This window comes from Falco naumanni, chromosome 1 (assembly GCF_017639655.2).
Source record: "Falco naumanni isolate bFalNau1 chromosome 1, bFalNau1.pat, whole genome shotgun sequence".
Classification (NCBI taxonomy): domain Eukaryota; kingdom Metazoa; phylum Chordata; class Aves; order Falconiformes; family Falconidae; genus Falco; species Falco naumanni.
Window position 1 is genome coordinate 50,911,693 of NC_054054.1, and position 12,197 is coordinate 50,923,889.

General features: G+C 38.4%; 1 protein-coding gene across 2 annotated transcripts in view; it reads right to left on the reverse strand.

Annotated features, from left to right (window-relative positions):
* The window catches only part of MAN2B2 (mannosidase alpha class 2B member 2), a 31,280-nt gene that overhangs the window by 3,679 nt on the left and 15,404 nt on the right, over nucleotides 1-12,197 (reverse strand). For both annotated transcript variants that reach the window (XM_040593577.1, XM_040593571.1), the window contains exons 7-14: nucleotides 11,558-11,756; nucleotides 8,078-8,268; nucleotides 7,039-7,225; nucleotides 5,999-6,132; nucleotides 3,555-3,811; nucleotides 1,398-1,589; nucleotides 259-511; nucleotides 39-149 (exon numbers count right to left, since the gene is read on the reverse strand). In XM_040593577.1, the coding sequence (XP_040449511.1) occupies nucleotides 39-149; nucleotides 259-511; nucleotides 1,398-1,589; nucleotides 3,555-3,811; nucleotides 5,999-6,132; nucleotides 7,039-7,225; nucleotides 8,078-8,268; nucleotides 11,558-11,756 (1,524 nt within the window). The remainder of the gene's footprint in view (nucleotides 1-38; nucleotides 150-258; nucleotides 512-1,397; nucleotides 1,590-3,554; nucleotides 3,812-5,998; nucleotides 6,133-7,038; nucleotides 7,226-8,077; nucleotides 8,269-11,557; nucleotides 11,757-12,197) is intronic.

The following is a 12,197-nucleotide window of genomic DNA, read 5'->3' on the forward strand; positions in this document are numbered from 1 at the left end:
GAAATTATGCTCTCCTAGAGGGAAAAAAAACCAGTTACCTCCACTTGTCCATTTCCTTGACTTGAGACACCATGAGCTCTTTCTGCAAGCAGTACCAGCCTTGTGGTATCATCTTCAATGTAGGCAGTCTGGACCATAGGATAATAGTTCTGAAAACATACACACAGTAAACCATGCAGTGAAAATATTAACCTAGGTAACAGTAATGGAGAACGAAGGTAAGACACAACTGACTTTGGATTCCGCCTTTGCGCCTACCCGAGCCACTGTGTTATTCACATATGCCTTGAATGGTCTTTTCTGGATCTGATATCCATTGCTGTCAGTGTAGAGTAGCTGCTTGGTGTTCAAATTCGTGCTCGTTCTTAGAACTGCTTCACGATTTAATTCCAAAGGCCCAACGCTGTATTCTTGCTCTATCCTATGGCAAAGCAACTTTCCATCATAGCCTTCTGGTACTGTATACATCCTGGTATACACTGCATATATGTAATCCTGAGAAGTAACATTACTATAAAAATGAGAGGAAAGATATGCAGAGTTTATAAAGTGGAGCACTTGATTAGTTATGTCAAGACTTGCAAGTCATTCACAATGTCATCATACACAGACAACTTTTTTGCCTGTTTTCTATATATTTTATGTAAATATGCAATTATTTTTAATTTTAACTTAATTTTCAGATGTACAGATATTCAACTGGAGTGATATCCTACAATTTTCTTTAGTGTTGCAAGTGTAAAGAGGCCTTTTCATTTGATTAGAGAGGCTGTGCTTTTCTCAAAGTTAACAACAAATTTTGAAGTAATTATGACTCCCTAAGGGACACATTTACTTGTACAGAATACATGTATTTTTTCAATGTGGGGAATATTAATTTTGATTGCAGAATTTCACTGTTTTCCAAAGGTCCTTCTCAACTACAATCCTTGTACAATGACCATGCAAAAGAAAAAACTTCAATCAAATAACCAGATTTTAAAGAGGGTGAAGGGGTTATAGGCTGTTATAATTTTAACAGTAAGTAGCAGCTAGTTCATCAGGGGTCAGAGTGATGTGTAGGATTCATTTCTCCTTTCTCTAATTTGTTTGTAAGAAAGATATACACAGTTATAAAAATGAACCCATTTTGTCCAAATTCCACCCATGTAAGATGATAGCTGCAATTTTCATTGAATTGTAACAAATGAGGGTTCCAACAGAAGCTGCACTACAAAATGACCCACAGAAGGTAACTGAATGATCTTCAACTCCCTTCCTGCACCAGTATGTGCTATTTAAAGGAGGTGCTTCCTCAGCACTGCATTTAGCAGATGCATGCTAGTTCTTTTGTCTAAGTCGTAAACAGTGAGCTCTGTGAAGTGCACCAGTGAAGTGAAGCTGTAATGGTGTTGTACCTGTAGAAATACTGCCGTATCTCTGTCATCAAGTTTCCAGAAACTATTTCCAGTCCCACTGCTTGTGATACTGGAACAGCTGAAGCATTTGGGGCAAATAAGTAGTTATCTGAAATGGGTCCTTTCATCACATCTCCATTCACATGGTACTCAAGGAACTCCTGGGTCAACTGGACAGTCTGGTTAGTCTCCCTGGGAATCCACAACAGAGGAAAAATGATATTACTTACAAACACATTTTGTACATAATAGATGCAAAGCTGAATTGCAACAGGAATGAGGCTGGGAATGTAAGAAAAAAGAAAGTATCTGTTTCCTCAAAGTGGGTAACTGATTCTATAAGATTTAGGAAATGAGGACAGCAGAGAATTAAGGTGCTTCTCATTAAGACATCTGTCAGTGTGTAAATAAATGGAGTTTCTATGTAATTTTATACTTTCATAACCCAGAAACACCTCAAGACAGAAACATCATCATTAGCTCATTGTTTTGATGTAAAAGTTGCTACAGGACCAAATCCCACCCATTCTACAAAAATGAGGTACGTTACACTATATTAATGAATAATCAACCAGGTTTCTTTAATTGACTTTGTAGCTAGGTGAATCAGCATGATGCAAGTTTCCCTATTACTGGTAAGGAACATAACAGCAACAGTACAGCAAAATTTACACTGACTCAGTACCTACTTTGTCTCCTCCTTTCTCCCCAGAAGCTTACAGTTTAGCTATTCATAACTCAGTGTTCCAGTATTTGGAAAGTCATATGAAGGCAATTTAAGATGCGATTGCCCTCAGCTACCTGCTGTGCTCCTCTTTTGGAGCCTTGCTGGCAAAACAGGAAAAATCACTTTGTCTGGCATATAAACTTAAACTGTCAACTGTTTTAGCTAGTGTTAATACAGCAACCTACAAATTGTAATGACTGAGAAGCAAAACACATCCGAGTCTTTTCTGCTATCCCCATTGTGGGGCATTTCCAGTGCAGGGGCTTGACCTAGAATAGAAGTTCTGTTGCAGTTAAACTTTATAAGGCTTCACAGTTGAAGATCACATTTTTTTTTAACCTTTCCTCCCATTCTGATCTGACACCTCGCTCTTACCCATTACCCCAAAGCAAACTTCCTGAAACTCAAACATTGTGGGCTTGCCAGAAGGCTTGTGAAGAAAGTGAATATTCCATTTCTGCTACATGCTGAATTCCAGCTCTTTCTGCCTGCCAGAACAGGATGGAGAAAAATGGAATTTGAGTTTAGATATTTATTATTCCTCATTACATTTGCCATGGAATCTGGAAAGTTAGAATCTGGAGCCACTTTGAGAAAGTACTTACTCCAGGGCTCTTGGTTAAGGCCCATCTATATATACTTTTAAAGCTGATTTTAACTATACTGGACAACAAATTCTTGCTCTAGGAGGTGGAATTATGAACAAAACCACAAAGGTGAAAGAGGTCCAGTAGTCACTAGGCCAATGTCAAAGGGGTCAAATCTTCCATCAGTTTATAGCTGACAATCAATCCCGAGCAGGCAAAAAGCAGCACAGTTCCACTGAAGCTGAAGGAATCAAGCCGACTCACATCAGCGGAGAAAGACAATCTGCAAACCCCAAATCTCACCTAGATCTTGATTGTTCTTCCATTTTATCTCCTGATTCAATGGAATTTCTTTAGTTAAATATTACCTTGCAAAAAATTTTGTAGTTTTCTACCACAGGAAGAGTGATACAGGACTTGGAAAACACTAGTGATTAGTAAGAGAAAGCTCTTGCTTTATCACTTAAGGATCACTGTACAGCCATAATGTATGCGTTTACTTATTTTTAATACAAACACATAATCGTCTTTAGAACTAAAGTACAATGAGATTCTGCTGATCTACTAGTTAATACTGTGATATCTTATCTTAGACCAACTGCATGGTTAAACAGGGCAACAACATTACAGAAATAGTATGGAATCACACCTATGCTAGTGTTGACATTTCCTGTAGAAAAGGAGGACATGAGAGCTGGAGAAAAAAATGAATTGTGAAGAATATAAAGGAAATTTTATTCGTTAAGTCTCAGAATTAAGGCACATGACATAGTCCTTGAACTGATTTTTACAAAAGGTTTTACAGAATCTGAAACATTATTAAAAACCAGCAGGTAATCTCACCTCTCTGTAATGCTCTGCATTAGATTCGTGTTTTGGTCAAACAAGACCTGGTAGCAGTTGTTAACCACAGGAAGCAACTGTCGACTTTGTTTATTTGAACGAGTTATGTCTTTTCGCTTGTACTTGACTGATCTTCCAATAAATGCAGACTGCTTACCATTCAAGGGTCTAACATTGTATTTTCTGTAGCTCAGACCACTTACTGCAACTAGAATATACAGATCATACGTAGAATGGGACCCCACCGAGCTTTGAACCTGTATGTTAACATACACAATGCTCCATTACAGAAAATCAGTTAGCAAGACAACTATCTTCATGTGTTATAAGCCCTAAATTACAAAAATTAACTACTACTTTAAAAATAAGTTTCTAAACATGCCAATCTTAATTCTCAATTACAATGTAGATCTACAATGTAGATCCATGCTGCTTTTAGTTGCACGTTCGGTGAACTTAGTAGTATTAAGTTTAGCCTTTCTAGTGAAGGAAAGAGGGTCACTGAACAAATTACAAGGTTAGATCTTATTTTAATGTCAACATGAAGTCATAGATCTTGATTAAGAATGCATTGCAAAATGTCTAGATGAGCAGAATAATCACAAATTAAACTAAACAGTCAATTGGCAGAAAAGAGACTGAAGCATAAGCGATGTCACTAGTGCAAGTATGAGAAAATTTGCGGCAAGAGGAGGAAGCACTTAGACATGCCCTCACCTTAAGGAAGGGACATGGAGAGGGAGGTAGAAGCAGGTGGCACACATATGAACAGTAACAGAACACCAGTGTTACTTAGTATCAAAATACCTTAAACAACAGTTCTTAATCCTCTTTCAATTACATGTATCCTGCCCATTAATGTTATATAATTTAGTACCACTTTTGGTTTGGGGCAAGAAAATGGGACTAGGTAAATACTGTATAGATTACATGGACAAAGAGGTTAGTTATGACTAACCAGAAATTAAAGCAGGTTGTCTGTACCTTCAGCCTGTGGATTGGAATATGTCAAGTTACTCACACCTCAGACTTCCTAACCTTAGTGGTACCAACAGGGCCTGCTCCCATTCTCTTCCTTCACTGTACAACTCATGCATGCAGTACAGAGGAAGGCAGAGTGCTTGCCAAGCCTCTAGTCCTCTCAGCCACATACTCACATCAGGGTTCTGAGTTAAAAACTTCTTTCTCTCAGAAGGAAAGAGGGTGTGATATGAGTGTACTTTTGAACGGTACGTATTGGAAGAAAAACCCCCCAAATCACCTTCTCATTACTGGTAAAGAAATTTCATTTAGCCTTAAGTGACTATCCAAATGCATATATGGGTAACTTCCAGCAAAAGAGAGTACAGATCACCTCTAGAACAGAGAACTTTGCCTTTTTAAAATAAAGAATGACAGCTTGACTTTAGGGCATCCAAAATTTTGAAAGAAACGCTTTAAATATGTTAATCCCCTTGCATCTTAAAATGCTAATGTAATTCAGATGGCAGGACTTCTGGGAGGTAAGTGGCTGACAGGTAAGCGTGACCTTGTGCTAACCCAGGAGACTGACGGCTTCCCAACGGGAGCTGCACGGTCTTAGAGCAGCGCCATGTACATACAGCAACAGGAGACAGCCGCTGTGTATCGCTGCCCGACTGCAGTGTACCTTGATGCGTGCAGGTAGTCATAAGCCACAGGTAATAGAAACTAGGTCCAGCTGGCAGAACTTACCGAGCTATCTGGCATCTTGGGGACAGAGGGTAGCATCTGGAGTTGTGTCATGCCCCTTCAGGCCTTACATGCAGGAGGCATTCCTACAGGTTTATCAAGCCACTGACGGCGATGCACTCCCTACAGCAGATGCTCCTGACAAAGGCTGGGGCTAGGTTTCACTTGAGGGTACTTTCTTCCCTCCCAGGGAACAGCTGGCCTTGTCTTGGAGCTTGGCTATGACAGAATGAGCTGTCATATGGCAGCTGACTGTCAGCAGTTTCTTTTGGGCTTGTAACTAAAGACCTACATTTCTTAAATCTCTTCTCCTCCCCAAGGCAATCTGTCAGTTGTACAAACAGGACTGTCAATTGTAGGGCAGGGCTTCAACCAAAAAGGCTTTAATGGAAACTGTGTTTTATAGAAAGAAAAGCAAGATTAAAAGTGCCAGATCACACACAGCAGGCACACAAAGGACAAACCAAACACACTAGAAGAGCAGGAGGTCCTTTTGGACATTAAAAAAAAAATAAAAAATCTAGTTGAGAGACCAGGCAAGTAAAAAAGAAAAAAAAAAGACCAACAAAAAAACCCCCAAACATTTGAAGGAGGACTAGGAAAATCCCAGTTTGAATTGATACTTGTTTTCACTGTAATACTATATATTACCACATTTTGACAGGAGGTAGGACCCAATCAGTGAAAACTGACAAGTGAATGAAAAGCAACAGAAGGAAACGAAGTTGAAATACCTGTGCTGGTACAGAATGTCCCAGTTCATCATATACAGACATTGTCATGTGGCTGACAGAAACCGTGACAAAGGTAGTGATGTTCCATGCCAGTGGATTATAAACAACAACATATTGGTCAACATCTGTAGCACCTTTGTGTATGCAAACAAAGCTATCAGTCACAAAACCCATGTATTCTTAAACTGTGATATTAAAAAGTATTTGAGAGATCTGTCTAGGTACAACCATCTTAAGATATTTTAACATAAAAGCCCACAGTAAAACTTCATGATTGCAAAAAGGAAAACATCTTATAGTACTTCATAAAATAAAAAGCTCTTCTGCTTTATTCTACTCTTTACCCAATAAAGAGACCACGTATTCAGAAAATGACACCCTAGTTGAACGTAAATGCATGTAGTGAAAATAAGCAGCTTACCACAACTCACTGTCATGCAGTATTAACTTTATCAGAGTTATACAAAAGATCAAGTGAGAAGTCTAATCTAAAAACAACCCTGTAAAAAACCAAACCAGTGTGTCGTGCTTATATTTGACAGTTTAAGAAGTTTCCAAAGGAAAGATAAAATGGAATGTACAGTCTTTAGAATAGATTCCTTGAAAAATATTTTACATTTTTTACACGAGCTGGCTGTACACTATAGCAAGAAAATTTCTTAACTGTGACTGTGCTTCTTACCACATAATCTTGTGTCGTACAGTAAGGTTAGTTTAGTAATTACCCTGATCAGCACCTCTTCCTGCCCTCCGTTTTACATTTGAGGTCTGAAGCTGGGAGCCAGGTCTAATACATGCACTAGGGTAGGGTTCTGCCTAACATCACTTTAAAGGTCCTGGTTTCAGATGCTTGAGATCTGAGAGCTCATGCATTCATCTAAGTTTGCCTCAGGTCGGGAAGGTCTCATAAGGCAAACAAGATTTTCCAGCCGTGGTACACAGAACTCGGGTGGTACATAGGTATGTTGACTGTTTCGGAGGAAAACATGAGAGCTTTCATAAGTTAGCCTGAAAACTGGAAAGGCTGTGTTAAAAAGTACCTGGTATTCCTGAGTCTTCAATGTAAACAGAAGCATAGACCTCTCCGTTCTTCTTTGCATTGTTCATGTCAAAGATTATGGAAGCCATTAGCTTTTTTACGTTGAACATTCCATACATCAAGTTATTCATGTACATGTCCTTCACCTTGGGAGACTCTGTGCCTGTTATACCATCATGGTGCTGGACCTTACGTTTAAAAGTATTTTGAAAGGTCACAATGCAACAGGATAACAATTTCAGGTTTGCACTTCTATTAACATGGTTCACTAACCTTCAGACATACAACTTAAAATAATAAGGTATTATAGCTGTATTTAGAGATTCACATTTTGCCTATTCCAAATTCCTATATATAGAATGAAATGGTCAAAGACGAGATGCGCACAGATTTCCCCCTCCTCTTTTAATATTTACACATTACTAAAATTTACATACTCAATAGAAAGAAACAACCCCCACCAAGTTACCAAAACCAAGACTGCAGCGAAAATACTGCAACAAGGCAAGTTTTTCACTTCCTACTAAGATCTGGTCAATAACTTAACTGACAAAATGTTTATTACTAGCAAGAGCACTAATGCCTGTAAATGGTTAATGGCACGAGGCTGATCACTTAGCTGCTGAATTTTGAACAAACAAATCTGTCCTTCCTCTTCTAACTTTCAAAAGTAGAGATTATCAGTATTTTTCAGTTCAGCTTTTGTTTAGTTTTTTTATTTTCAAAAGCCATTTTGTAAACAGAAGAACTAACATTAAGAAAAGGAATTTCATATGCAAAGAAAACACATACTCTTTCAACAGCTGAAAAAACATTTGTCAGTAACCATGTCTTCAATGTATGGCTAGGGGGCTGAAGTCATGCTTGAAGACAGTTTTTTGCAAAATTGCTTTATTTTTACTTATGGCTTGCTAAAGGGGAAAGTTATTTCTAAAAACATAAAAGCAACATTGAGACACTCCAGCTGAAATGCTTAAGGAAAGCTTTATCTTTGGGCAATAAACATTTTCACTCAAATTCAAAAATAAATCAATCTTTACCTCTGAAACTGCCCATCTAAGGCTCTGAAGTTGCTTTAAGGCTTCACATTTGCAAATAGAACTTGCTGGGTGTTTCTGGACATACTGTGTGAAAAGGGACTCTCCAGCATAAAGCAGTGAACTTGCTCTCCTTGCAATTCCTTTCAAGGTGCTCCGGGAGGTATAAAACCCAGTCCATGCTTGAAATGGCTCTGTTAAAGAGTTGAACTGATCCAATGCATGTCAAAACACCATGTCAGTTATCACATATTTGTTATTTATTAGACTACTGTAGAACTTCTTACATGAAACCTGCTGTGGGCTTACACACCAGCCATCAAATGGAATAGTCATAAGCCCAACAAAGAAACACAGCCATGGAAGTGCCCTTTGGAAAACTACTCTCCTTTCTACAGGCCTAGTAACACGAGTGTTGATACAAAGCTGTTATCAATAAGTTAACCTGTGCTTGCAGAAATTTATTCTTTGTGCATCCGCACAAAACAACTTTAAAAGTTTCACAGAGGATATTTTATTGATTATTAATGAAGTTAATTATAACCCTTGATTACTGCTTGATAGATGCTCGCTATATATCTCCCTTTTAGCCAACGGGGCTTAGAGTAAAATTCATTTCCTCAAAATGGAGTAGAAACCGTGATGTGATAACATGACTTCGAACTACATCAAAAGATGCCCTCAAGTGGTCACTCGAAAGTATTTCAACAGTTAACTAGTGCTAGTATGTTCTGGTAGCCTACAGAGTAAACTAGGAAAACAAATACTTGTTTTTAAAATCTCCAAATCTATACTTAGTGTGGGGTTGGTTTGTTTTGGAGTTGTTGGTTGGTTGTTTTTTTTTGTTTTTTTTTTTTTTTTTTTTTTTAAATACACCACTGATAGTTTTTCCAGAGAGAAGCTGCAGAAAGTGCTTTCTAAAGTACATATATGCAACCACAACAACCTGCTATCAGCCCAGGATCAAAGGCAACAATTAGAAAATGGGATCTTTTGCTCAAAAACTCCAGGACAAATCATTTTTGGCTTGAAAAATAGTAGAAGTTCAAACAGAATGAATTCCATTTCAGTTTTCAAGGTTACAAGCAGAGGAGTCACACATGCATCCTAGTAGAATACAAAGAATGTAGAGTAGAAAAAGGAAATACTTATCTGGGACTTAAAACTTGAGTTTCCAAGGTATATGTCAGAAGTGACACTAAGCCCAATAAGCGACTCATAATAAAATGGCACAGAAAGAATGAGAGAGGATTAATCATCAAGAAGCAAAACAGTATGTGGGAGAAAGTGCAGTCAAATCTATACCGGAATGGCAAGGCTCATAAGCCGTTTGGGGAAGAAATTGCATCTATGTGTGGGCACCCAAGTAGAACACTAAAGGTGCTGCTATTATGCAAGCTAATAGCAATTGACTACTGCCTGAAAATTATGCCAAAAGATACAAGTAGGAGCCCAGATGTAAAAGGATATTAGCAGTTAGAACTGGCAATGCATTTATCACCAAGACAGATATGACATGATCCCTAGAGGGAGGTAAGTGAGCCAGGGATCAGTCCACGCAATGATTCACAGGAAGCAATGGTTATTTTTATTCATTGAAAAGTTAACAGATAAGTTACAGAATAGTCTTGAGATATACCTCCCCAGTGCCAAAAAATGTGATGAAGTAGTGGTAGCTACAATTATACAGAAAGGTATTTTAATGATACCAATGATATTTTAATAATAATCCAGGCAGTGACAAAAATTAGTGAGTTTAGAAACTGAGAAGTTAGCTGTCTCTTCTCTGCATACTTTGATATGAGGCCCCAAAGGGTAAATTTACTGGGGAAAAGGATTAAAGGGATGTTGGGTAGGGTATGCCCTCTTTCATATCTTTCCAGTACTTTTCAGCTCTACTTGAAAACCTAAGGTAGTGCAGCACATAAGAAGCAAGCAAGTAACAAGCAGCTGCAATGAATTTGTGTCACATCATGCTATGACATTTCAGAAAACAAATGGTATTTTTACTTTCGAGACTTCAGTTACAGATCAATCCCCCCACCCCCCCCCCACCCCAAACTGTTTTATTTAATGAAAAAGACAAGACTTTCACCACAAGACTTTCTCCTCCAGGAGACTTTAGGGGTTCATCTACGTCGTTCAGATCAGGAACATACTTTGAAGTGAAGATCTACCAGACATCCTTGCCTAGAATGCTTTGCTTTACATAAAAGATTGGTGTGGGAGCTCACAAACTGGATTCCTGATAATGTGTAACAAGCACTATGGGCATTCAGTCCATACGACAAGATTATATTCAGTTTTCCTGGAACTATGTAGTCGACATCAAATCCTCAGCAGTAGCTCTTTCACTTTGACCGTTCCTATTCCACTGTGCTAACAAAGAGCTTTCAGACTGTCCTGGTCCCTTGGTTACCCGCCTTACTTCTCCTTCAGACATTCCTAGCTTTCTCCATGTCTCGCTTCCCACCTCTGCTCTAATTTATGCATAATCCATTTCTTTTCAACAGTAACAATGGGACACTGCTCTATTTGGCCATGCATCCCCTGTTTCTAGGTATCTTCCAATTTATCAGTTTCCTTTCAGTTCGCCGAATCTAGAGGACTGCGTCCTTACTACAGCTCATTTTTGGGGAAGAGGAGGAGAGATATAACATGCAGGTCAAATACTGTAGAACTCCTAAGAGACTACGGGTTGTTTGTGCATGCTAATATGTGGAAGGCAGGGAAAAGAACTAATTCCAAGTCAGATGTCCAAACATGAAACAAACGATCAAAATCTGTATTTGAAGTAGAACGTGTCCTAGGATCTCTGCTTTAGAACATTCCGACAGGACCCCTCCAATGTAAAGAAAGACTTCTTGCATTAGTTATGTTGGTACGCCTCTGCGAAGCACCTTTACTATCACTGCTGTCTACTAACTAGTTTGTGGTGTGTTACATACTTTGCAGTCTTCTTTTTCTTTATCCACCCACTCAAAGACCCTACTGAATTTCAGCCTGGTGTCCTAGGCCTCCAGGTTTATCTCATTGGTCACTGTTTTCATTGTTAATAGAACCTGATTACTGTATTATCTATCCAGTTCTTCAGGTCATTAAAAAATTTTGGATGGCATTACACTCATAAATATACCTTGTGCTTAACTTTCCTTTGCACTCAATTGTTACTCATAGACAGCAAGACAAAAACCTCAAGTTAGATTTCTTGCCAAGTTTGCCTTTTTCTACACTCTTCTTTCAGTCTCTTCCCTCCACCCATTGCTTCCTACAGTCCCAAAGAAATATTCCAACCACTGCTCTACCATCTTCCTTATACCACTACATTGGGCTCATCTTGTCTATTTGATGACACCTGGTAGTGTAAATAGATGTTATAAGGAGAAGAAGGTTTTCCTCTTTGTCATTTTCTCAATTTCCTTTAATTAAAATTTTAAATACATACATTTGAGGCAGACAATATGCAGTTGTAAATGTAATTACCTGTTGAATATGGTAGAAAGTCTTGAGAGTCCCGAATTTCCCATGTAAGATTTCTGCTATAAACTGCCTTGAAATAATCACCAACAGTGGCATACTGGACAGTCACTCCAAACTCACCAGAATGCTTGTTAATATAATCCAACAACAGGTCCATGTTGGAGTACTGAACAGATGCATTAAAGAACTGTTTGTCACAGCCCTGAAATTTCAAAAACAGAACAGTCAAATGACTTCGGGTCACATAATTTAGAAGGAATATTTTTTTAATTAAAGTGGTATTTCTTTTGATCTTGACTGCCCATATAAAAGTTATTTGTCACAAAAATGTCAAGAGTGGGTAGCGTTACTCACACATATCAGCTGATAACCAACCAGCATTACAGATAGGGACAAGTGTGTTGACACACCATATTTTGCAAGAGCATGAGATTTTGTGGTAGAAACTGGAAAATGCATGCACAAGTGCCTGGAAAAATGACTTTTGTTTCTTTTCAGACTGCATTTCTCCCACTTACAGGGAGTTATAAGGAAGTTCTTATTTCCTGCTCTTAAGAATGCTTACAGCTTTAGGAAGTACTAAGGTCATGATGTGAAACAAAACAATCTGGACAGAGATCCCTAAGGTTCAAATGTCACACAA